Genomic DNA, 27,939 nt, shown 5'->3' on the forward strand with positions numbered 1-27,939 from the left:
CCCAAAGGAAGAGGATTATGAACCTCACATTAACCCAGACACATATGAAGGAGAATTCTTCCAAGAGACACGTCTTTCCAAAAAGCGTTTCAAGAACCGCTATACTTCACCCCAAAACATTGAAGTAGACAGCGACAGTGAATCCGACATCACCCCAGAGGAGGAACAAGAAGAGCCGGAACAAGAAGAGGTTACTGCTGCGGATGACCTGTCATTGCTTGACCGATTACGTCAAGGTGGCCTTGCACATGTTGATGCCACTGAACCCTATGAGCCCGTCATTGATTATAGTGATGATGATGATGATTATGCATTTATTGATGATACTGATCGAGATTATTAGTAGTGTCAGGTATTAAATTTTTTAATGTTGTACTTGATGATGATACACTTAAGTGATACACATATTATTATTCATGTCGGTCTTTTTTTTATGTTGTACTAATTTCGTTTACTGTTTGTCATGGCAGGTGTTGAAAGATGGTGGGCGCTGGTCGGGAGCGCGCCAAGGCCCCTTCTTCCTCGGCGCGTGGTCTGAGGTCTTCGATTCCAGACGTACCTCTTCGCCGAGCGTTGCTGGACAGTATGTCCACACCGCCGGGCCCTTCTTCGTCCACCGCGGTGCCCAGCAGGGGACGAGGTAGGAAGAGAGGATGTGGGGCACGTGGTCGCGGGAGAGGAGGTAGGGTGACTGCTAGGGCGCCTTCCTCGCCGCCACCCCCAGCTGTTTCACCCGAGCACGTGACTGCTAGGGTGGACTCGTCCGAGGAGGAGGCGACACGGACTCCGGTCCACGAGCCTCCGGGCCACGGGTCTTGGGCCCACGAGCCTCGGGTCGACTGGCCTTCGGCCCACGAGACCCCGGAGGAGCACACGTCCGGATGGGGTACCTGGCCGGATCAGCCCGAGGAGCCGAGTGGCCATGCTGATGATGGCGGGGAGCCGACTGATCTTGAGGAGGAGGGTGGCACCGTCTACCAGCGTGGTGCTACACGGCTCCCGTCCGTGCCGGCGACCCGCGAGCAGAGGTGGTTGATCTTCCCTGATGGGGAGAGGTACGTAAGTGCATTTAATATTTTTGTACCTTCTGCATTCACGTTTCTTCAAATAACTAATGGGTTGGCCATGTCATGCTGCAGGGGTTGGGACCACCATCATAGTGTCCGCCGGCCCAACTCCGTCCTTGGAGTTCTTTGCCGGCAAAACTTCCCGGGGTTTGTCACGTTGCCTGGTGAGGGTCGGCTTCCAGAGCTTGGGTTGAGCTGGGAGCACTACGTGGCTGCCCCGGCCCCGCGGGATGTCATTATCGACGGTGTCGTGTGCGACACGAGGGCAGACATGGTGATCAGGACGTTCTGGGTAAATTCTCCTTTACACATTTCAAAATCTTCAACTAGCTAGTTTTTAATTGTACTAATCAATATTGTCTCATTTGATTGCAGGTGTGAGGAGGGATACGAGGAGGACTGCGCAAATGTTATCCAGAACGTCTGCAAGCGCCTACTCCAGAACTTACGGCACGAGGCTCGGGTGCAGGCTGTTCGAGACTACTACGCCTTGCGTGGTATCAAGAAGACCAAGCCGGCGTGCCGCGATAAGTTCCTGAGTAAGGAGCAGTACATGAAGGTAATTCTTAAGGCCTTCTACTTAAGTTCCTTCATTTAGTAATTCTTAGCCGTAGCGCTCAAGTTTCTATTTGCTAACTTAGGCGCCTCCGAGATGGTGTGCGGATCGGATGGATTGTTGGGAGGTGTTGGTCGATGAGTGGTGCTCACAAGAATGGCTAGCCCTCCACAACCAGGCCAAGGACAAACGTGCCCAAATGGAAGGTGTGCCACACCATCAAGGCAGCTCCAACTTATATCAGTTCGGGCGCAACTGGGTATGTGGTTTGCTTCATGATTCATGCAATTCATTCATCATGCTAGCTTGAGCCCTTTAATTACTAATTTTCATTGTTTCTCTCTTTCAGGCACGCCACAATAAGGCGGATAAGGTGCCAGAGGTGTACGACCTGTATGCCATGGCCCACACTGGCTCTTACAAGAAAGTCAAGGCTTTCTCTCAGTCTGACCTCGATGATGCAAACAACTTCACCAACATCTCCTCCCACAACAAGCTCATGAGATATAGAGATGAGGGGAAGGCGAGGAAAGGGGAGGACTTTAACCCGAGCCAGGGTCCCATTGATCCAGAGCTGGGGATGATATCTGGTGGCGGGAGGTCCCATGGCTCCATAGCCATTGGAGATGGACTTATCCGTTGTCCTTGCACTCTCCCGGAGATCAAGGCGCGCCAGTCGAGCTCCGCTCCTGAGATAAGGCCTCGTGAACGGCCAGTGCAACTCGCCATCAAGGTTAGTGATACGTACTCAGTTATCTTTCTCCATTACATTGTGTGCGCTTCCATCAATGATTACAAATGGTCATGTGAGTGGTGTTGCAGGCTGCTATACAGACTGAGAGAGATAGAACGGAGAAACTTCTGGCGGAGGCGGCGGAGAGGCAGCGGGAGATGGAGGAGAGGACGAGAAAGATGATGGAGGAGGAGAGGGCACGGAATGACATGCAGGCAAGGGCCATGTACGAGCTCCTTGTGGTAAGTTTCTTCTGCAGATTACTTGCTAGTCTTAACATTTGAGTGTCATTACTAACTAGTATGACTCTGTTCTGAAAACCAAATGTGCAGTCTGTGTGCGAGAAGTCCGGTCAGCCCGCTCCGCCGATGCCAGTGATTGCTCCTGGGAGCACGGTGAGTTTAGTTTGAATGGACATTACTTGGTAGTCTTAACATTTGAGTGTCGTAATGCTAACGAGACATTGGAAATGATCTTTGGTGCAGCTTAACTCCAGAAACGCATCGCACGATCCTTCTCCAGGTAGCGGCACTAGCCACCCCGCTCCTACACCTCCCTGATCACGGTAAGTTTCTCTAGTGTTTTGCTTAACAAATGCATAAAGACCTAGACTTAGCTTTATTTCCTCCAATATGCTTACCATAATGACCTAGAGTTAGCTTATTTTCCTCCAAAATGACCCATTTTACCTAGGTTAGCTTATAAATGATGCAGTTCATCCAAGTTAGCTCAGAAATGACCCATTTTACCTACATTAGCTCCTAAATGATCCATTTTACCTACGTTAGCTTTAAAATGGCCCATTTCACCTAGGTTAACTCCAAAATGACCCATCTTACCTAGGTTATCTCATAAACGATCCATTTCAACTAATTTAGCTCATAAACGATCCATTTGACCTAAGTGAGCTAAAAAACGATCCATTTCACCTAAATTAGCTCTTAAATGATCCATTTCACGTAAGTTAGCTCAAAAAGATCCATTTCAACTAAATTAGCTCTAAAATGATCCATTTCAACAAAGTTAGCTCAAAACCGATCCATTTCAACTAAGTTAGCTCAAAAACGATCCATTTGACCTAAGTGAGCTAAAAAAGATCCATTTCACCTTAGTTACCTCAAAAACGATCCATTTCACCTTAGTTACCTCAAAAACAATCCATTTCTAACTTTCTTATTTTGCCATTTTGCAGATTTCATTATATGCTGGATGGAGTGCTTGTTCTACTCTTCTTCTTCTTGTCTTCTCATTCTTGTCTTCTCATTCTAGTCACCTTAGCTATGGAGTGCTACTTTATGTATGGATGGAACTTCTTTATGTATGAAATGATGGATGGAACTTGTTTACGTATGAAATGATGGATGGACCTTGTTTATGTATGAAATGATGTATGAACTTGTTTATGTGATGAATGCCTGTGAAATATATCTATATGTCATATATATTTTCTGTGCAAATTGTGGGATTTAACAAAAAACAGAAAAAACAGACAATATGCAGGCTCTTTGCCGTCTGCCACCGACGGCAAAGAGCTCTTTGCCATCTGCCGCGGACGGCAAAGAAGCCACATGGCAGCCAACTGTGCTTCCTGGGAGCTGACCCATTTGGTCAGTTTGCCTACAGTGGCAGACGACAAAGACTTTGCCGTCCGTGGCAGACGGCAAAGAACCTGCACTTTGCCATCAGTGGCAGACGGCAAAGAACCTGCCATCTAGTGACGTGTACATGACATCATAAGGCGGACGGCAAAGACCAAAGGCTCTTTGCCGTCTGCGGCGGACGGCAAAGGTCTGCCGTTAGCCACTTAACGGACTGACAGCGCAATTGTTGCCGTCCGCCCTCTTTGCCGTCCGCCGCAGACGGCAAAGAGCCTTTGCCGTCCGCCGCCAGGAAGCAGACGGCAAAGGAGCTGTTTACCGTAGCGTTCTTTGCCGGAGCCTTTTGCCGTCCGCGGCTGACGGCAAAGGACTTTGCCGTCCGCCTTTCGAGCCTTTGCCGTCCGCCATGGCAGACGGCAAAGTAGCTGTTTCCTGTAGTGGAGGGATCATCTTACTTACTACCGTCGTTCTAAGCAAATAAGATGTAAACGTGATAAACATCACATGCAATCAAATAGTGACATGATATGGCCAATGTCATTTTGCTCCTTTGATCTCCATCTTCGGGGCACCATGATCATCTTTGTCACCGGCATGACACCATGATCTCCATCATCATGATCTCCATCATTGTGTCTTCATGAAGTTGTCACGCCAACGATTACTTCTACTTCTATGGCTAACGCGCTTAGCAATAAAGTAAAGTAATTTACATGGCGTTATTCAATGACACGCAGGTCATACAAAAAATAAAGACAACTCCTATGGCTCCCGCCGGTTGTCATACTCATCGACATGCAAGTCGTGATTCCTATTACAAGAATATGATCAATCTCATACATCACATATATCATTCATCACATCTTCTGGCCAGATCACATCACATAGCACATGCTGCAAAAACAAGTAAGACGTCCTCTAATTGTTGTTGCAAGTTTTTACGTGCCTTGTATAGGTTTCTAGGAAGAACGTTTCTTACCTACGTAAAACCACAACGTGATATGCCAATTTCTATTTACCCTTCATAAGGACCCTTTTCATCGAATCCGTTTCGACTAAAGTGGGAGAGACAGACACCCGCTAGCCACCTTATGCAACTAGTGCATGTCAGTCGGTGGAACCTGTCTCACGTAAGCGTACGTGTAAGGTCGGTCCGGGCCGCTTCATCCCACAATGCCGCCGAAACAAGATAAGACTAGTAGCGGCAAGAAGAATTGGCAAAATCGACGCCCACAACTACTTTGTGTTCTACTCGTGCATAGAAACTACGCATAGACCTAGCTCATGATGCCACTGTAGGGGAACGTAGCAGAAATTCAAAATTTTCTACGCATCACCAAGATCAATCTATGGAGTAATCTAGCAACGAGGGAAAGGGGAGTGCATCTACATACCATTGTAGATCGCGATGCGGAAGCGTTGCAAGAACGCGGATGAAGGAGTCGTACTCGTAGCGATTCAGATCGCGGTTGATTCCGATCTAAGCACCGAAGAACGGTGCCTCCGCGTTCAACACACGTGCAGCCCGGTGACGTCTCCCACGCCTTGATCCAGCAAGGAGAGAGGGAGAGGTTGAGGAAGACTCCGTCCAGTAGCAGCACAACGGCGTGGTGGTGGTGGAGGAGCGTGGCAATCCCGCAGGGCTTCGCCAAGCACCGCGGGAGAGGAGGAGGTGGGAGAGGGGTAGGGCTGCGCCGAGAAGGAGACGTTCTCATGTCTATGGGCAGCCCCAAACCTCAACTATATATAGGGGGGGAGGGGCTGCGCCCCCTCTAGGGTTTCCACCCCCAAGGGCTGGCGGCCAGCCCTAGATCCCATCTAAGGGGGGCGGCCAAGGGGAGGAGAGGGGGGCGCCACTAGGGTGGGCCTTAAGGCCCATCTGGACCTAGGGTTTGCCCCCTCCCACTCTCCCATGCGCCTTGGGCCTTGGTGGGGGGGCGCAGAAGCCCACCTGGGGCTGGTCCCCTCCCACACTTGGCCCACGCAGCCTTCTGGGGCTGGTGGCCCCACTTGGTGGACACCCGGGACCCTCCCGGTGGTCCCGGTACATTAGCGATAACACCCGAAACTTTTCCCGTGACCAAAACAGGACTTCCCATATATAAATCTTTACCTCCGGACCATTCCGGAACTCCTCGTGACGTCCGGGATCTCATCCGGGACTCCGAACAACATTCGGTAACCACGTACATACTTTCCCTATAACCCTAGCGTCATCGAACCTTAAGTGTGTAGACCCTACGGGTTCGGGAACCATGCAGACATGACCGAGACGTTCTCCGGCCAATAACCAACAGCGGGATCTGGATACCCATGTTGGCTCCCACATGTTCCACGATGATCTCATCGGATGAACCACGATGTCTGGGATTCAATCAATCCCGTATTCGATTCCCTTTGTCTATCGGTATGTTACTTGCCCGAGATTCGATCGTCGGTATCGCGATACCTTGTTCAATCTCGTTACCGGCAAGTCTCTTTACTCGTTGTAACTCACATCATCCCGTGATCAACTCCTTGGTCACATTGTGCACATTATGATGATGTCCTACCGAGTGGGCCCAGAGATACCTCTCCGTTTACACGGAGTGACAAATCCCAGTCTCGATTCGTGCCAACCCAACAGACACTTTCGGAGATACCTGTAGTGCACCTTTATAGCCACCCAGTTACGTTGTGACGTTTGGTACACCCAAAGCATTCCTACGGTATCCGGGAGTTGCACAATCTCATGGTCTAAGGAACTGATACCTGACATTAGGAAAGCTCTGAGCAAACGAACTACACGATCTTGTGCTAGGCTTAGGATTGGGTCTTCTCCATCACATCATTCTCCTAATGATGTGATCCCGTTATCAACGACATCCAATGTCCATGGTTAGGAAACTGTAACCATCTATTGATCAACGAGCTAGTCAACTAGAGGCTTACTAGGGACATGGTGTTGTCTATGTATCCACACATGTATATGAGTTTCCTATCAATACAATTCTAGCATGGATAATAAACGTTTATCATGAACAAGGAAATATAATAATAACCAATTTATTATTGCCTCTAGGGCATATTTCCAACACTTAACACCAACGTCTTACTTTGATTCGGATGTATTGTTGGATGAAGCGGCCCGGGCCAACATTACATGACCACTTTCATGAGGCCGGTTCTACCGACGTGATTTGCACACAGGTGGCTGGCGGGTGTCTGTTTCTCCAACTTTAGTTGAATCGAGTTTGACTACAGCCGGTCCTTGTTCAAGGTTAAAACAGCACACTTGACGAAAAATCGTTGTGGTTTTGATGCGTAGGTAAGAACGGTTCTTGCTAGAAGCCCGTAGCAGCCACGTAAAACTTGCAACAACAAAGTAGAGGACGTCTAACTTGTTTTTGTAGGATATATTGTGATGTGATATGGTCAAGGCATGATGTGATATACGTTATTGTATGAGATGACCATGTTTTGTAAAAGTTATCGGCAACTGGCAGGAGCCTTATGGTTGTCGCTTTATTGTATGAAATGCAATCGCCATGTAATTGCTTTACTTTATCACTATGCGGTAGCGATAGTCGTAGAAGCAATAGTTGGCGAGACGACAACGACGCTATGGTGGAGATCAAGGTGTCAAGCCGGTGACGATGGAGATCATGACGGTGCTTTGGAGATGGAGATCAAAGGCACAAGATGATGATGGCCATATCATATCACATATTTTGATTGCATGTGATGTTTATCTTTTATGCATCTTATTTTGCTTAGTACGGCGGTAGCATTATAAGATGATCCCTTACTAAATTTCAAGGTATAAGTGTTCTCCCTGAGTATGCACCATTGCTACAGTTCGTCGTGCCGAGACACCATGTGATGATCGGGTGTGATAAGCTCTACATTCACATACAACGGGTGCAAGCCAGTTTTGCACGTGCAGAATACTCGGTTTAAACTTGACGAGCCTAGCATATGCAGATATGGCCTCGGAACCTGAGACCGAAAGGTCGAACGTGAATCATATAGTAGATATGATCAGCATAGAGATGTTCACCATTGAAAACTACTCCATCTCACGTCATGATCGGACATGGTTTAGTTGATATGGATCACATGATCATTTAGATGACTAGAGGGATGTGATAAGTCTCCAACGTATCTATAATTCATGAAGTATTCATGCTAATTTATTATCATTCTTGGATGTTTTACAATCATTTTATAGCAACTTTATATCATTTTTGGGACTAACCTATTGACCCAGTGCCCAGTGCCAGAGCAGCACCTTGGAGGTGCCCCGAGGGGGGCACAACCCACCAGGGCACGCCTGGGGCCCCAGGCGCGCCCAGGTGGGTTGTGCCCACCTCGGTGGCCTTCCGCACCCCCTCTTTACCCTATAAATTCACAAATATTCCAAAACCCGTCAGGGTAAACCTAGATCAAAAGTTCCGCAGCCGCAGGCCTCTGTAGCCACCGAAAACCAATCTAGACCCTTTCTGGCACCCTGCCGGAGGGGGGAATCATCTCCGGTGGCCATCTTCATCATCCCGGTGGCCACCGCGATGAGGAGGGAGTAGTCCACCCTCGGGGCTGAGGGTTTGTACCAGTAGCTATGTGTTTAATCTCTCTCTCTCTCTCTCGTGATATATATCATGGGATTTGTTAACATAGATGGATCATACGATGTATCTCCCCTCTATACTCTTGTTGTGATGAATTGCATCTTTACCCGATGAAGTTTTGTCTTGTCGGATTGAATATTCATATATGAGAACACATGATGTATGTCTTGCAGTATGAATACTTGAGGTGAAAATGGGGTATCATATTGATTCACTTGATGTATGTTATGGCACTCAACTTGCGGATTCCCGAGGTGACATTGGGGTAATCTATGCATAGGGGTTGATGCACAGTTTTATTATCTTTTCTCCGATAGAAACTTTGGGGTCTCTTTGTAGTTCTTTGTGTGGATTGAGTATTATGAATATGAATTTGCTTTGGTGATATTTTAGTACGAACTCTTGATTAGATCGATCGGAAATAATAGCTTGTGTTATTTTAGTATGAACTCTAGGAGAGATCGAACAGAAAGAATAGCTTTGAGGTGGTTTCATACCCTACAAACAATTTCTATCTTTTGTTCTCCACTAATAGGAACTTGGGAGTGATTCTTTATTGCACTTTGAGGGATAATCATATGATCCAACTATGTTAGCATTGTTGAGAGGTTGCACTAGTGAAAGTACGGACCCTAGGCCTGGTTTTTAAGCATTGCAATACCATTTCTGTGCCCGTTTACTATTTGCTACCTTGCTGTTTTTATTTATTCAGATTATAAAAATATATATATTTCTACCATCAATATTACAGTTTTATCACCATCTCTTCGCCGAACTAGTGCACCTATACAATTTGCCATTGTATTGGGTGTGTTGGGGACACAAGAGATTTCTTGTATTTGGTTGCAGGGTCGTTTGAGAGAGACCATCTTCATCCTACACCTCTCACGGATTGATAAACCTTAGGTCATCCACTTGAGGGAAAATTGCTACTGTCCTACAAAACTCTGTGCTTGGAGGCCCAACACGTGTCTACAATAATAAAGTTGCATAGTAGACATCAGGATGTCTATCTAAGTGGGAGTTCTTAACTAATAAGATTAATTAAACTTTAATTTATCATGAACTTAGTACCTAATAGTTTTTTCATATCTATATTGTTGTAGATCAATGGCTCGTGCTACCGTTCCCTTGAATTTTAATGCGTTCCTAGAGAAAGCTAAGTTGAAAGATGATGGTATCAACTACATGGACTGGGTCCGTAACTTGAGGATTATTCTCATTGCTACACCGTAAAATTACGTCCTGGAAGCACCGCTAGGTGAAAGGCCCGCTGCAGGAGCAACTCCGGACGTTATGAACGTCTGGCAGACCAAAAGCTGATGACTACTCGATAGTTCAGTGTGCCATGCTTTACGACTTAGAATCGGGACTTCAAAGACGTTTGGAACATCATGGAGCATATGAGATGTTCTACAAGTTCTATAGCTGCAAGATGGACGAGAAAACTTCTGTCAGTGAACACATACTCAGAATGTCTGGGTACCATAACCACTTGACACAGCTAGGAGTTAATCTTCCTGATGATAGTGTCATTGACAGAGTTCTTCAATCACTGCCACCAAGCTATAAAAGCTTTGTGATGAACTATAATATGCAAGGGATGGAAAAGACAATTCCTGAGCTCTTCGCGATGCTAAAGGCTGTGGAGGTAGAAATCAAGAAGGAGCATCAAGTGTTCATGGTTAACAAGACCACTAGTTTCAAAAAGAAGGCCAAAGGGAAGAAGGTGAACTTCAAGAAGAATAGAAAGCAAGTTGCTACTCCTGGGAAGAAGCTCAAGTCTGGACCTAAGCCTGAAACTGAGTGCTTCTACTGTGAAGGGACTGGTCACTGGAAGTGGAACTGCCCTAAGTATTTGTCCGATAAGAAGGATGGCAAAGTGAAAGGTACATTTGCTATACACATTATTGATGTGGACCTTACTAATGCTCGTAGTAGCGCCTGGGTATTTGATACTGGTTCTGTTACTCATATTTGCAACTCGAAACAGGGGCTACCGATTAAACGAAGATTGGCTAAGGACGAGGTGACGATGCGCGTCAGAAATGGTTCCAAGGTCGATGTGATCGCCGTCAGCACACTACCTCTACATCTACCTTCGGGATTAGTTTTAGACCTAAATAATTGTTATTTGGTGCCAGCGTTGAGCATGAACATTATATCTGGATCTTGTTTGATGCAAGACGGTTATTCATTTAAATCAGAGAATAATGGTTGTTCTATTTATATGAGTAATATCTTTTATGGTCATGCACCCTTGATGAGTGGTCTATTTTTGTTGAATCTCGATTATAGTGATACACATATTCATAATATTGAAGCCAAAAGATGCAAAGTTAATAATGATTGTGCAACTTATTTGTGGCACTGCCATTTAGCTCATATTGGTGTAAAGCGCATGAAGAAACTCCATGTTGATGGGCTTTTGGAATCACTTGATTATGAATCACTTGATGCTTGCAAACCATGCGTCATGGGAAAGATGACTAAGACTCCGTTCTCCGGAACAATGGAGCGAGCAACTGAATTATTGGAAATAATACATACTGATGTATGCGGTCCGATGAGTGTTGAGGCTCGCGGCGGGTATCATTACTTTCTGACCTTCACAGATGATTTGAGCAGATATGGGTATATCTACTTAATGAAACTTAAGTCTGGAACACTTGAAAAATTCAAAGAATTTCAGAGTGAAGTGGAAAATCATCATAACAAGAAAATAAAGTTTCTACGATCTGATCGTGGAGGTGGATATTTGAGTTATGAGTTTGGTCTTCATTTGAAACAATGGGGAATAGTTTCGCAACTCACGCCACCTGGAACACCACAGTGTAATGGTGTGTCCGAACGTCGTAACTGTACTTTATTAGATATGGTGCGATCTATGATGTCTCTTACCGATTTACCACTATCGTTTTGGGGTTATGCTTTAGAGACGGCTGCATTCACGTTAAATAGGGCACCATCTAAATCCATTGAGACGACGCCATATGAACTGTGGTTTGGCAAGAAACCTAAGCTGTCGTTTCTTAAAGTTTGGGGCTGCGATGCTTATGTGAAAAAGCTTCAACCTGATAAGCTCAAACCCAAATTGGAGAAATGCGTCTTCATAGGATACCCAAACGAGACTGTTGGGTACACCTTCTATCACAGATCTGAAGGCAAGATATTCGTTGCTAAGAATGGATCCTTTCTAGAGAAGGAGTTTCTCTCGAAAGAAGTGAGTGGGAGGGAGGTAGAACTTGATGAGGTAATTGTACCTTCTCACTAATTGGAAAGTAGTTCATTACAGAAATCAGTTCGAGTGATGCCTACACCAATTAGTGAGGAAGTTAATGATGATGATCATGAAACTTCAGATCAGGTTACTGCCGAACCTTGTAGGTCAACCAGAGTACGTTCCGCACCAGAGTGGTACGGTAATCCTGTTCTGGAAGTCATGTTACTAGACCATGACGAACCTACGAACTATGAGGTAGCGATGATGAGCCCAGATTCCGCGAAATGGCTTGAGGCCATGAAATCTGAGATGAGATCCATGTATGAGAACAAAGTGTGGACTTTGGTTGACTTGCCCGATGATCGGCAAGCCATAGAGAATAAATAGATTTTCAAGAAGAGGACTGACACTGATGGTAATGTTACTGTCTACAAAGCTCGACTTGTTGAGAAAGGTTTTCAACAAGTTCATGGAGTTGACTACGATGAGACCTTCTCACCCGTAGCGATGCTTAAGTCTGTCCGAATCATGTTAGCAATTGCCGCATTTTATGATTATGAAATTTGGCAAATGGATGTCAAAACCACGTTCCTTAATGGATTTCTTAAACAAAAGTTGTATATGATGCAACCAGAAGGTTTTCTCGATCCTAAAGGTGCTAAAAAAGTGTGCAAGCTCCAGTGATCCATTTATGGACTGGTGCAAGCATCTCGGAGTTGGAATATACGCTTTGATAGTGTGATCAAAGCATATGGTTTTATACAGACTTTTGGAGAAGCCTGTATTTACAAGAAAGTGAGTGGGAGCTCTGTAGCATTTCTAATATTATATGTAGATGACATATTGTTGATTGGAAATGATACATAATTTCTGGATAGCACAAAAGGATACTTGAATAAGAATTTTTCAATGAAAGACCTCGGTCAAGCTGCTTATATATTGGGCATTAAGATCTATAGAGATAGATCAAGACGCTAAATTGGACTTTCAAAAAGCACATACCTTGATAAAGTTTTGAGGAAATTCAAACTGGATCAGTCAAAGAAAGGGTTCGTGCCTGTGTTAGAAGGTGTGAAGTTGAGTCAGACTCAATGCCCGACCACTGCAGAAGATAGAGACAAAATGAAAGTCATTCCCTATGCCTCAGCCATAGGTTCTAGCATGGATGCAAAGTTGTGTACCAGACCTGATGTGTGCCTTGCTATAAGTTTAGCAGGGAGGTACCAAAGTAATCCAGGAGTGGATCACTGGAGAGCGGTCAAAAACATCCTGAAATACCTGAAAAGGACTAAGGATATGTTTCTCGTTTATGGAGGTGACAAAGAGCTTGTCGTAAATGGTTACGTCGATGCAAGCTTTGACACTGATCCGGATGACTCTAAGTCACAAACCGGATATGTATTTATATTGAATGGCAGAGCTGTCAGTTGGTGCAGTTTGAAGCAGAGCGTCGTGGCGGGATCTATGTGTGAAGCGGAGTACATAGCTGCTTCGGAAGCAACAAATGAAGGAGTCTGGATGAAGGAGTTCATATCCGATCTAGGTGTAATACCTAGTGCATCGGGTCCAATGAAAATCTTTTGTGACAATACTGGAGCAATACCCTTGGCGAAGGAATCCAGATTTCACAAGAGAACCAAACACAAGATGCTTCAATTCCATCCGCGATCAAGTCAAGGTGGGAGACATAGAGATTTGCAAAATACATACGGATCTGAATGTTGCAGACCCGTTGACTAAACCTTTTCCACGAGCAAAACATGATCAGCACCAAGACTCCATGGGTGTTAGAATCATTAGTATGTAATCTAGATTATTGACTCTAGTGCAAGTGGGAGACTAAAGGAAATATGCCCTAGAGGCAATAATAAAGTTGTTATTTATATTTCCTTATATCATGATAAATGTTTATTATTCATGCTAGAATTGTATTAACCGGAAACTTAGTACATGTGGGAATACATAGACAAAATAGAGTGTCCCTAGTATGCCTCTACTAGACTAGCTCGTTAACCAAAGATGGTTAAGTTTCCTGACCATAGACATGTGTTGTCATTTGATGAACGGGATCACATCATTAGAGAATGATGTGATGGACAAGACCCATCCATTAGCTTAGAATTATGATCGTTTAGTTTTATTGCTATTGCTCTCTTCATGACTTATACATATTCCTCTGACTATGAGATTATGCTACTCCCGAATGCCGGAGAAACACCTTGTGTGCTATCAAATGTCACAACGTAACTGGGTGATTATAAAGATGCTCTACAGGTGTCTCCGAAGGTGTTTGTTGGGTTGGCATAGATCAAGATTAGGATTTGTCACTGCGTGTATCGGAGAGGTATCTCTAGGCCCTCTCGGTAATGCACATCACTATAAGCCTTGCAAGCAATGTGACTAATGAGTTAGCTGCGGATGATGCATTACGGAACGAGTAAAGAGACTTGCCGGTAACGAGATTGAACTAGGTATGATGATACGGACGATCGAATCTCGGGCAACTAACATACCGATGACAAAGGGAATGACGTATGTTGTTATGCGGTTTGACCGATAAAGATCTTCGTAGAATATGTAGGTGAGGGAGTCCTGGATTAGGGGGTCCTCGGATAGCCGGACTATATACTTTAGCCGGACTGTTGGACTATGAAGATACAAGATTGAAGGCTTCGTCCTGTGTCCGGATGGGACTCTCCTTGGCATGGAAGGCAAGCTTGGCAATACGGATATGTAGATCTCCTCCCTTGTAACCGACTCTGTGTAACCCTAGCCCCCCCCCCCCGGTGTCTATATAAACCGGAGGGTTTAGTCCGTAGGACAAGAACAATCATACCATAGGCTAGCTTCTAGGGTTTAGCCTCTACGATCTCGTGGTAGATCAACTCTTGTAATACTCATATCATCAAGATCATTCAAGCAGGAAGTAGGGTATTACCTCAATCGAGAGGGTCCGAACCTGGGTAAACATCGTGTCCCCCGCCTCCTGTTACCATCCGCCTTAGACGCACAGTTCGGGACCCCCTACCCGAGATCCGCCGGTTTTGACACCGACATTGGTGCTTTCATTGAGAGTTCCACTGTGCCGTCATCATAAGGCTGGATGGCTCGTCTCGTTGTCAAGGACAACATTACCTCTGGGGGAGCCCTGGCTGTAGGCCAAACTCTCCGGCTAGGCGGTTTCATCATGACCGCCCGTTCGGCCGCTGCGCCGACGATGACTTCTCGGGTCATCGAAAACTGCCTCCACGTCGGCTCGGAATTTGCCGAGCAGATGGATCCAATGGAGCTCTCCTCCTTGAACGAGCTCTTGGATCGCATCGCCGCTTTGGGAGTTGCTATGGACTATGATCGGATTGGGCTTAAACCCGACCAAAGGGAGATTAACTCTCCGCCGGTCACCCATCAGATAGCAGTGGTGGAGGAGCAACTCAGCAATTCATCCTCCATTTTGAGGACGAACTATGTCCAGATTACTGAGCTCTCCGAGCCGGATACCCGTCTACGGGAGGACATGGCCCAAGCCTTGAACCTAGAATCAGACAGCGGGCCAGACCTAGCGGGCAACATCCTGGAGCCCGAGCTTCCAAGATCGGAAACTCCTCCGCCCCTGGGTGTCAGATCGGGTCAGGGTTCGGACCTAAATCTACCCCCCCCAGATATAAGTGATCTTTCCCACATTAGACAAGAGCCCCAAGAGACAGTACACCACTATTGGGCCAGATTCCTCCTTGTAATGAGCAAGGTTAAGGACTGTCGCGAGGAAGACGCAATTTCATTCTTTTGCAAAAATTGCACAGACAGGGGAATCCTCAACGCCATAAGTCGCCGTGACATAGCACACTTCGCTGACTTGGCGGCCATAGTACGGAAGTACTGTGCGATGGAAAGCGCTTGGAAAACCCAAACAAAATTTTGGGATCCCCCGGCTCTGACAAAACCCCCAGTCCGAACTAAAAGGGTGTACTCTCGTAAGTCACCCGATCCAATTACAAAGAAGCGAATGCCCACTACAGGGCGTAGAACCGTATTGGAGGGATGGCTTAATGGGCCATGAAAAATTCACAGTACAGCGGATACCATGCCAACAAACAGCCTTAGAGCATGTTGGGTACTCCGGCAGGTGGCCAAGAGCGGTGAGGATCTCCTCATCAACAATACCGTAGAGCACCATCCTGTGGAAAACAACAATACAGTATTAACAGTCTTCGAGACCTTTGATACGTCTCCAACGTATCTATAATTTTTGATTGTTCCATGCTATTATATTATCTATCTTGGATGTTTATGGGCTTTATTAAACACTTTTATATTATTTTTGGGACTAACCTATTGACCCAGAGCACAGTGCCAGTTCCTGTTTTCCCCTTGTTTCAGTGTTTCGAAGAAAAGGAATATCAAACGGAGTCGAAACGGAATGTAACCTTCTAGAGAAGTTATTTTTGGAAGGAAAGCTACCCGATAGACTTGGAGTGCACGTCAGGAAAGAAACGAGGGAGCCACGAGGTAGGGGGCACGCCCACCCCCCTAGGGCGCGCCCTCCACCCTCGTGGGCCCCTCGTGGCTCCCCTGACGTACTTCTTCCTCCTATATATATCCATACACCCTAAAACGATCGGGGAACAGAATAGATCGGGAGTTCCGCCACCGCAAGCCTCTGTAGCCACCAAAAACCAATCGGGACCCTGTTCCGGCACCCTGCTGGAGGGGGGAACCGTCACCGGTGGCCATCTTCATCATTCCGGCGCTCTCCATGACGAGGAGGGAGTAGTTCACGCTCGGGGCTGAGGGTATGTACCAGTAGCTATGTGTTTGATCTCTCTCTCTCTCTCGTGTTCTTGATTTGGCACGATCTTGATGTATCACGAGCTTTGCTATTATAGTTGGATCTTATGTTTCTTCTCCCCCTCTACTCTCTTGTAATGGATTGAGTTTTCCCTTTGATGTAATCTTATCGGATTGAGTCTTTAATGATTTGAGAACACTTGATGTATGTCTTGCCGTGCGTATCTGTGGTGACAATGGGATATCGCGTGATTCACTTGATGTATGTTTTGGTGATCAACTTGCGGGTTCTGCCCATCAACTTATGCATAGGGGTTGGCACACGTTTTCGTCTTGACTCTCCGGTAGAAACTTTGGGGCACTCTTTGAGGTTCTATGTGTTGGTTGAATAGATGAATTTGAGATTGTGTGATGCATATCGTATAATCATACCCACGGATACTTGAGGTGACATTGGAGTATCTAGGTGACGTTAGGGTTTTGGTTGATTCGTGTCTTAAGGTGTTATTCTAGTACGAACTCTAGGGTTGTTTGTGACACTTATAGGAATAGCCCAATGGATTGATTGGAAAGAATAACTTTGAGGTGGTTTCGTACCCTACCATAATCTTTTCGTTTGTTCTCCGCTATTAGTGACTTTGGAGTGACTCTTTGTTGCATGTTGAGGGATAGTTATATGATCCAATTATGTTATTATTGTTGTGAGAACTTGCACTAGTGAAAGTATGAACCCTAGGCCTTGTTTCAACGCATTGCAATACCGTTTACGCTCACTTTTACCACTTGTTACCTTGCTTATTTTATATTTTCAGATTACAAAAACCTATATCTACCATCCATATTGCACTTGTATCACCATCTCTTCGCCGAACTAGTGCACCTATACAATTTACCATTGTATTGGGTGTGTTGGGGACACAAGAGACTTTTTGCTATTTGGTTGCAGGGTTGCTTGAGAGAGACCATCTTCATCCTACTGTTGGGGAACGCAGCAGAAAACGAAAATTTTCGGTATAGCGAGCACGCCCAGGACCACTATGGAGACTGCATACAAGGTTTGATCTGATCTGTACTGACTCGAAGCGCGGCGGAAGAAGAGTCGGTGTAGATCGTTGGTGCAGATCCCCGCAGCTAGGATTTACAACCTCCCAACCGCGAGGATGTACTCCCTCTCCGGACAGCCCTTCGGGATGTGGTCGGACAGTCCCCCGCACGAAGTCGCGGACAGCCCTTCGGGAGGACCCTCGAAACTTGGACGGAGATTCGGACAGCCCTTCGGGAGGACACTCGAACAGCCCCTCGGGCAAAAGATCGAAAACACAATCTCTCTACGGGGTTGCACACATACGGTGTCAGCTATCCGGCAGGGCTTCGCCGTCTAGAATTAGTTCCTGCCAGAACCCAGAAAGCCTTACGGCTCTACAAAACTCTTTTCGTGGGAGGGAGAGAAGAAGCCAGATAACGCATGGCATGTGTATGAGAGAAAGGGATGAAGAGATGGCAGCCCTCACCTCCTCTATTTATAGGAAAGCCAAGGGGTAGTGTGCCTCCATATTTTTACCAAAAAAACCCATGCATTAGGTCACACATGAGGGTGTTAAGGTAAAATGGGATGCCATGTGGAGCTCCAAGGAGCTCCACCACCCATGGCCGGCCACCCCTAGGGGGCCCCCCAAATGGTGTTCCTTCCCTTGTAAGCCACTACCTTCTAGAACTTTGACCAAGTCTAAAAAGGTGGCTCTACATAAATATCCCAAAAAGCACTTCCACTATTCACAACGACATTTTTCAGCGTCTCATCGAACTGAAAATATTTATGTGGGCTAAGAACATTTCCAGTACCCACTAAAATGATTTTCAACGCGTTCCGAAACAATTCCGGTTTTAGTGATTTTCATCTGCGAAACGCATCTGAAGTGGCACTGGCAGCTCCGGAACATTTACGGTTTTTATCTCAGAAAATTCCAAAAAGCTTCCAGAATGATTCTGGCACCCTCCAAGAATTATCAGGCATGTGCCAAAACCAATTTGACTTAATGGTATATCCCCAAACAACTTTTCGGTATCATCGAAACTTATCCGATGACCTCTCTCTGCGGTACGATTCCGCTGTCCGAAACCATTCCGGTGTCCGAAACTTTTTTCGGTGATTTTCTCTCAGACTCTCTGTCTAGTATTCAGCAGATAGATGACCCTTAAGTGTGTGACCCTATAGGTTCGGTGAAGTATAGACATGACCCGGAACCCCTTCCGATCAATGATCAACATCGGAGCCGTGGACACCCATATTGACCCCTATACCCACACGAATAAATATTCGAGTGAACCTCCAGTTGCAGTGAGCTATTCCTTTTGCTTCGTGATATGTCACAAACACCCGAGGTGAGATTTATTGCATTCCTGTGGATCAACAATTTGTCCAGCATGCAAGTTACCTCATTACCGGTTTTGTTCTCTTTTCTCGTTTCCGTGTTCCGGCATCCCAGTGATCAAATCACAATGTGTCTGGCCAGACGATGATGGATACCGTTACACCAAGAGGACCCGAGTATACCTCTCCATCGTCGGAGGAGCAAATCCCAATCTTGAGCTATCTTGTTACTTCCTATACTTTTCCGTGAACCCGTAAGCTGCAGTAATAGCCACCCAGTTACAGATGACGTTTAACAAACCCCAAAGTTCACGAAGCAAGCACGAAGGAACTTGATACTCTCATGGTCTGAGGAATTATGCAAACATTAACTATCTCAATGATATTAACCATAAACTTGTGACGAAGGTATCTCGTAGCATAACATCAATCCGGGTTGATTCAACACAAGCGTTCTACCAACATTGTGCCCTCAAAATTGCCGGCATAGTCATGCCCATGATCAGGAAAACAGGATCATCATGCAATACTTGAGCTAGTCTTAGAGGCAAGACTAGGAATATATTTTACCGTTTATTATACCACACGTGCATATGAGTTCCCTCCGAGCCTCGTGGATATTGTAGACTCGAGAATCATTGCAGTTATAGCATGGATCATAAACATTCATTACAAACTTGGAGATACAAAATAACTGCTATTACTGCCTCTAGGGCATATCTCCTACAGACTCCCACTTGCACTAGAGTCATAATCCAGTTACATGGCTTCCCTAACACCAATGGCTATCCGGTGCTGCTCATGTTTTGCTCGTGGTAGAGGCTTTGCCATCGGGTCTGACACGTTCAGATCCGTGTGAACTTTGCGTACTTTCACTAAACCTTCTTCGACATGATGTCGAATGAGTTTATATTTGTGTTGAATATGTCTTGTCTTATGGTGCGAACTTGGCTCCCTTGCCTGAGCCACGGCGCCACTATTATCACAATAGATCTCCACCGGGTCGTGGGCACTAGGAACCACACCAAGGTCTTCAAGAAATTGCTTGATCCATACCGCCTCCTTGGAGGCTTCTGAAGCGGCAACATACTCCGCCTCCGTCGTAGAATCCGCCACAGTCTTTTGTTTGGAACTTTTCCAATCAACTGCGCCACCGTTCAATAAGAAAACATAGCCTGATTGAGATTTGAAGTCATCTAGGTCAGTCATGAAGCCTACATCAGTGTAACCACTTACAATAAGCTCTGCATCACCTCCGTACACAAGGAGTAAATCCTTGGTCCTTCTGAGGTACTTAAGAATACCCTTGACTGCGGCCCAGTGTTCCAACCCTGGATCGCTTTGGTACTGGCTGCTAACACTTAGCGCATAGGAAACATCTGGTCTTGTACATAGCATGGCATACATAATAGAACCAACTGCCGAGGCATATGGAACATCATTCATTTGTACTCGCTCATCCAGAGTCCGAGGACTCTGATTCTTACAAAGCATTGTGCCAGGTGACATGGGGAGTAGGCCTTACTTGGAGTTCTCCATGTTGAACCTTTTCAACACCTTGTCAACATACGTGCTTTGGCTAAGCGCTATCAGGCGTTTTGATCTATCTCTATAGATTCTGATGCCCAATACATATGCCGCTTCGCCTAAGTCTTTCATTGAAAACCTCCTTTTCAATGAGTCTTTTATTTCGCTAAGAAAATTCACGTCATTTCCAATCAACAATATGTCATCCACATACAAGATTAGAAATGCTTTCGCGCTCACACTAAACTTCTTGTAAAGACAAGATTCTTCGTCATTCCTGATGAAGCCAAACTCTTTGACCACTTCATCAAAACGAATGTTCCAGCTCCTTGATGCTTGCTTCAGACCATAAATGGCTTTCTGAAGTTTGCATACCTTTCCAGCATCCTCATGAATGACAAAACCTTCTGGTTGTATCATGTATACATCCTCTTTGAGGTTTCCATTTAGGAAAGCCGTTTTGACATCCATCTGCCATATTTCATAGTCGAAATAAGCAGCAATTGCTACCAATATCCGAATAGACCTAAGCATAGCTACTGGCGAGAAAGTCTCGTCGTAGTCCACTCCTGGAACTTGCGTGAACCCTTTCGCGACAAGTCTAGCTTTGTGGATAGTAATGTTACCATCCGCGTCCGTCTTCCTTTTGGAAATCCATTTACAACCAATGGGATTTATGCCTTCTGGAAGTTCTTCCAAGTTCCAAACTTGGTTTTCGTACATGGATTCCATTTCGGATCTCATGGCTTTGTGCCATTCTTTTTAGCTGGGCCCCGCCATCGCTTGCTTGTAGTGCGCAGGTTCATCGTCTTCAAGAATGAAGATTTCGTTATGAAACCACTCAGGTGGCTGGATAGCTCTACCTGATCTGCGCGGTTCAGTTACAACATTGTCTGAAGTCTCCGCATCACATGCGACAACTTCCGGCTCGGTTGTAGGGATAATTAGCGGAATTTCTTCCGGTTCCTTAGCCATATCAACGGTTGCCGAAGATTCACTAATCTCAGTAAGTTGTACTGTCCTCCCACTCACTTCTTTAGTGAGAAACTCTTTCTCAAGAAAGACTCCATGTTTTGCAACGAACACTTTGTTCTCAGAGGTGTGGTAGAAAGAATACCCAACTGTCTCCTTGGGATAACCTACAAAGTAACATTTGTCTGATCTGGGATCAAGTTTGCTTGCCTGTAAACGCTTTACATAAGCTTCACAACCCCAAATTTTGAAAAACGACAGGTCGGGTTTCTTCCCGTGCCACATCTCATGTGGCGTCGTCTCAACAGATTTAGACGGTGATTTGTTTAGTGTGTGAGCAGCAGTAAGTAGTGCGTGACCCCAAAAAGATATCGGAAGATTTGTAAGAGACATCATTAACCTTACCATGTCAAACAAGGTTCGGTTACGTCGTTCCGATACTCCATTTCTCCGTGCAGTTCCGGGAGGCGTAAGCTGTGAAACGATTCCACGACCACTCAGATGTTGGCCAAACTCATGACTAAGATATTCGCCTCCGCGATCAGACCGCAGAACCTTAATCTTTTTGTTACGATGATTTTCTACCTCATTCTCAAATTCTTGGAACTTTTCGAAGGTTTCCGATTTATGCTTCATTAAGTAGATATAGCCATACCTACTCAAATCATCAGTAAAAGTCACGAAGTAAAAAACATCCACCCCGTGCGCCTGTGTTCATTGGACCACATACATCACTATGTATTATTTCCAATAATTCACCCGCCCGTTCAGGATGACCCGTGAACGGCGTCTTGGTCATTTTCCCCATCAGGCAAGCTTCACATGTGTCAAATGATTCAAAATCAAAGGACGGTAAAACTCCATCTTTATGGAGTCTTTGCATGCGTTTCTTACCGATGTGGCCAAGCCGACAGTGCCACATGAAAGTGGTGGTGGTATCAGCCTTCTTAAGGCGTTTAGCATTCACGTTAAAGACATCATTTCCACATTCAAGATTTAGTATGAAAAGGCCCCCAACAATGGGTGCAAATCCATAAAACATATCCTTACAATAAAGTGAACAACCATTGTTCTCAGACTTGTACGAATACCCATCGTGTACCAAACATGATCCGGAGATAATGTTTCTACACAACAGTGGAACAAAATAACAGTTACTTAGTTCTAAGATAAATCCTGAAGGGAGACGTAGAGGCATAATGCCGACGGCTTGAGCGGCGATCCCAGCACCGTTCCCGACGCGCATCATGACTTCATTCTTTGCTAGCTTGCGCACCTTCTGAAGTCCCTGTATCGAGTTGCAAATGTGAGCAACCGATCCGGTATCAAATACCCAAGACTTAGAGTTTTCGCTAGCAAGCAAAACGTCAATGACATTAACTTGTATAAAAATTATACCTTTTCCGGTGTTCCCGGTCTTCTTATCTTCCAGATACTTCTTGCAGTTTCTCTTCCAGTGTCATGTGCCCTTGCAGTAGAAGTACTCAGTTTCATTCTTGGCTCCGCCCTTAGAGTTGCTTTGGGAGCCGGTCTTACCGGTGCCCTTGCCCTTCTTTGGCTTGCCTTTCTTCTTTTTGAAACTGGCGGTTTTGTTCACAAGCAACACTTGCTTGCGATTTTTCCGCAGTCCTCCTTCTGTAGTTTTCAGCATGGCGAGCACCTCTTCCGGTGTCTTCTCCATCCCTGTCATGCTGTAGTTCATGACAAAACCGTCGTAAGACGGGGGGAGTGAAGAAAGAACCATGTCCATCATATGGCCAGGTGGAAGTGGAAATCCCAGGGTTTTAAGCCTTTCAGCATAGCCAATCATTTTGACCACGTGTTCGTCAACTGAACTACCCTCAGCCATCTTGCAATCCATCAAAGCCTTCATGATATCATATCGTTCAGACTTTGCGGTTTCCCTGTACAGAGCATCCAATTCCCGGATCATACCAAGGGGTTTATGGAATTCAAAACGTTTTTGAAGCTCTAGACTCATGCAAGCTAGCATGAGGCACTGCACTAAGTTGTGATCATCATCCTTAGTGGCCCAGACATTTCGTACATCTTCCGGGGCCTCTGGCGCGGGTTTAGCTGGAAGATCATACTCTACCACATACAATTTCTTAGCGCTCCTGAGGACAATCCTCAGGTTGCGGACCCAGTCCCCATAGTTGTTTCCAGTTGCAGCTAACTTCTCTTTCTCTAACATCGGGCCTAAGTTGAACGCGGTGTTGCGAGCCATTTGATCTACAACGAAAACACAAGTTTCACTTAGACTTTGTTTATAATGAAATTTGCACTAGTGAATAAACATTTTATTCTAAAATGCACTCCCACTCAAATCAATATCTCTCAAAAATTTATTATGAGTGATTCAAGATCCGTGTCTTGATTGTTCGCCATTGGTGTAACACCACCGATGACGAAAATCTTAACGGGTAGGCCAACTTGCCATCACATCACTATGTGACTCTTGTTCATCTTTCGATGTGTGTGTTTCGAGCTCATGACGGTCATGCCTGAACGTCAAGACAACCAAGTGATCTCGCTGCGAGGTCTCAACTCACCCGCCTCACACTTCTCTAATCGTTCGTACCCGTGTGACACGGCGCACCCTGAAAAGATAGGTGCCGTGACGGTGCTACACTTGGGAGAACACTATCTACTTGATATCTTTAAGTGAGAGATCACCCTAATAAAAGCGACTACCGCGCAATCAAGAAGGGTGCATCATAGGGGATAAACATCTCAGGCAATTCATAACTAGCATGATATGGTATAGCCCTTTCTGACGGAGAAGTCTTTCAATTCTTCATCTTCGGCATTTGCATCGGTGTTCACCTTCGCGAAGATTGCCACCACCTTGTCGATGCACCAGATAATATTGCTATCTCTCACTAGTAGGAAAAGGGGCTTTTACCTCGGTTTGTAAGGGCCTTTTGTCCCGGTTTTTGAACCGGGACTAAAGGGTCGTTACTAAAGCCCTAACCCTTTAGTCCCAGTTCTTACACGAACCGGGACAGAAGGTCCTCCACGTGGCCGCTGCTGCCAGCCCAGGCAGGGGGGCCTTTGGTCCCGGTTGGTGCCAACAACCGGGACCAATAGGCAGGGCCTTTTGTCCCGGTTGGTGTCACCAACCGGGACCAATAGGCAGGGCCTGTTGTCCCGGTTGGTGTCACCAACCGGGACCAATAGGCATCCACGCGTCAGCAGCTGGCAGGAGCTGAGGTTTTTGTTTTTTTTGAAAGGGGGTGGTTTAGGGGTTTTGGGGGTTAATTTAGGTGTTTCCTATATTGTGTTAGCTAGCTAATTAATAGAGAGAAGTGTCCTCTCTTATCTCCGTGCTTGGTCAATGCTACGTACTATATATGTATGGAGAGGACTATACCCGCTAGCTAGTAATCAAATGAAGGAAACAGAAGATCGTCATGAACATATGCATACAGAGAGAAGTGATATCGACCACCTCTCCTTCTCCGAGAGATTAGTCAAACAAGAAATTCTCGTATATCTATCCGACACTACCGGCTACATATATACAATAATTATCTCTTACAATACAATCTCCTAAATAAATTGTAGGAACATAGGGTCCACATAGTATTCTCCATTTTCAGCGATCACGTGGTCAAGGAAGAATGCCGCCAATTCCTCTTGAATTCCTCGCATAGGATCTGGTGCTAGGAGTTCATCCCGCTTCCGAAACATCTAATTTGAAGAAGGGGGTCAATACATATATATATGAATAAATGAAACTCAACACAAATGATGGTAATAAAATAAAATTGTGAATATTATTGCTTACGCACTTCATATTGTTCTTCAGTGTAGCCCCGCTCACAGGTCGTGTAGCGGATGGACTCGCAAACGTAGTATCCAGAGTAATTATTCCCGGGTTCCTGCCACAACCACTTTACAAGAAATAGAGGTCAATCAAACTGATAAGCAAGCATGCTAAATGGTATTGATGAAACTAGCACTTGAATCACTAGGAGATGCGCGGAACATGCTACTATAGTACTTACTTTCGGGTGTTTAAATTGCAGCTTCTTCGGCAGTCCCGGAGCTTTTGTGGTGAATTTTCTCCAAACCCTGCCAGACAAAGAAAACAATTACTTGATATCAGGAAATGAACAAAGTTGCTGATATGGTGGATAATGATCGATTTAACTTACTTCTCGAGCATTTGCGAAATGTTCGCATAGTCCTGGGGATCTTTTCGTCTCGAGTCTAAGACGGTTACTACTCCCTGCTCAAGCTTAATCTCTAGGAGAATATAGTGGAAGCTGCGCATGCATGCATAAGTCATCAATTACATTACCATAACCTGGACTAATAAGGGAAACCGAATATGCACAAGACAGTAACACTCACTTGAAGTTGTAAGGAAAGAGTATTATATCTTTGTTTTGATTTAATACCAACGATTGTAGCAAGTTGGCCTCGGCTTCTTTGGGATGTTTTTCAACCGTATATGCATCTATGAGATTTGTGTTAATGAACCCAATATCACCGATTTGTCTTTTCTTCAATTCGGCGATCTTCAATCTGCATAATATAGTGAGGATAATTATAAATACATGCAATGAAAGAGTTGACCTATATAGAGAGACTTAATGACAGAAGTAGTACTACTTACAGACAGTAGCTAGTGATCGTTGTTTTATCGAGGAACATTCAGCAGTTCAATTCCAACGAGGTCATGCTCCGGTTTAACTCTCAGCGTCAAAGTACTCGTCCCATCAGACTCTCTGCAGGTTTTCATGTACCAATCATGTAATCTTCGCATCATTGTTGTTAGAGATCTTTCATCTTTGACGAGAGGCTGCCCGTAATGGTATTCTTGTTCGTCCACCTCCATGATTTCATAATGTACATCGTCGGGCAGGTAATCTCCAAGATTGCTATAACCGGGCACCATCCTCGGATCATTCGCGACGATGTCTTTTGACACCTTGAGTGGAGGGCACGATTGGTTCGCTTGTTCGCCGAGCTGGGCAATTTTTTTCCCAGCTCGTTGTTCTTTTAACCTTTGATCACTGACAGTACTTCCCGACCGCTCCGCTTCGGCATATGTCTTTGCAAGAATGCGCTCATAGTTGCCTCTCGGCGGAGACTTTGGTGGTTTTGTCAGGGCAGCCAGAGTGCACTTTGCTTTCACCGGATCTACCTTCTCCTCCGAAGGTGGATGTTTCTTTGCTTTCACCCCTTCAAAGAAGTTTGTCACTTCGGCTCGCACGATCTTCCTGGTTTCCTCCTCGGTCCTCTCGTATGGTAACTTCTCTGGAGTCTTCAGAGAAGGACCGAATCTGTATTGCCTCCCGCCTCTGGCAGCTGTACTGCTAGACGCCGGCAGAGCAGACGGAGCGGCTGCAGCTGTCTTCTTTCCTTGCTTACGAGGCGGAGGAGAAGGACTACGATGCGCTGGAGCAGCCGCAGCGGCGGCGGGTCTCTTCCGCCCTTGCTGACGAGGCGGAGAAGGAGGAGGCTGGCTGCTCTGGCGCGCCGGCGCAGGCGGAGAAGGAGGCGGAATGCCGCCACGCGCCGGAGAAGGAGGCTGAGTGCCCTGATCACTCGCCGGAGGAGGAGGCAAAGGAGGAGGCGGAGTGCCCTTACTCGCCGGAGCCGTCCAGTTCGGAAGCTTCATGAGCTCCTTCCGCAATAGGCATGGAGTCTTCAGAGGAGAACCCAGCCGAGTCTCCCCTTCACCGGTAGGGTGGTCAAGCTGGAGCTCCTCAAATCCCTCCGTTATTTCATCCACCATCACCCTAGCATATCCTTCTGGAATCGGCCGGCAGTGGTAGGTTGCGCCGGGTTCAGGAGGTAAAACAGAGCCAACAGCCGCCTTGACTTTGAAGTTCTGCCATTCCGCCATAAGGTGGCAATGTTGAGACTCCGTGATAGCATCCACGGGGTAGCTAGCAGGACCCGCATGCTCCAGCTGAAGCAGCTCGGTGGAAGCCACGCTGCTTCTCCGCTGAGATGGCGGTGTAGCTTCGGGAGCAGTTTCGGCATGTCGATTGCCGTCTCGTTCCTCTAGCGCTTGAACCCTTTCGTGCAGCTTCTGGATTTGGATCTGCTCCACTTTTTTCCCCCTCTCCTGGCTTTTGTAACCGCCCGCGTCCGGAAAACCAGCCTTCCACGGAACGGAGCCTGGCGTGCCTCGTGTCCGTCCAGGGTGCTCAGGATTCCCGAGGGCCATTGTGAGCTCGTCGTTCTCTCTGTCTGGAATGAACGTCCCTTCCTGCGCTGCATCGATATATTGCTGAATCTTCTTGACTGGTATTCTCAAAAGCTCGTTCGTCCAAACGCACCTCCCTGATACAGGGTCCAAGGTTCCGCCAGCCCCGAAGAACCAAGTCCGGCAACGGTCTGTCCAGTTCATTGTCTGTGGTTCGAGCCCTTTTTCAAGCAGATCATTCTCAGCCTTGGCCCACTTAGGTCGGGCTTTGAGGTAGCCTCCTGACCCCGTGCGATGGTGAAGCTTCTTCTTCGCAGCATTCTTCTTGTTTGTC

At 46.1% G+C, this 27,939-nt stretch overlaps 1 protein-coding gene across 1 annotated transcript; it reads right to left on the bottom strand.

Moving 5' to 3' along the window:
• Nucleotides 1-22,898: 22,898 nt before the first annotated feature.
• LOC141042628 (uncharacterized) lies at nucleotides 22,899-23,633 on the bottom strand. The gene has a single exon (XM_073511477.1). The coding sequence runs from the start codon at nucleotides 23,631-23,633 to the stop codon at nucleotides 22,899-22,901; it is 735 nt and encodes a 244-aa protein (XP_073367578.1).
• Between the last annotated feature and the right edge of the window lie 4,306 nt (nucleotides 23,634-27,939).

This window comes from Aegilops tauschii, chromosome 3, assembly GCF_002575655.3.
Source record: "Aegilops tauschii subsp. strangulata cultivar AL8/78 chromosome 3, Aet v6.0, whole genome shotgun sequence".
In the NCBI taxonomy this organism is placed as follows: Eukaryota; Viridiplantae; Streptophyta; class Magnoliopsida; order Poales; family Poaceae; genus Aegilops; species Aegilops tauschii.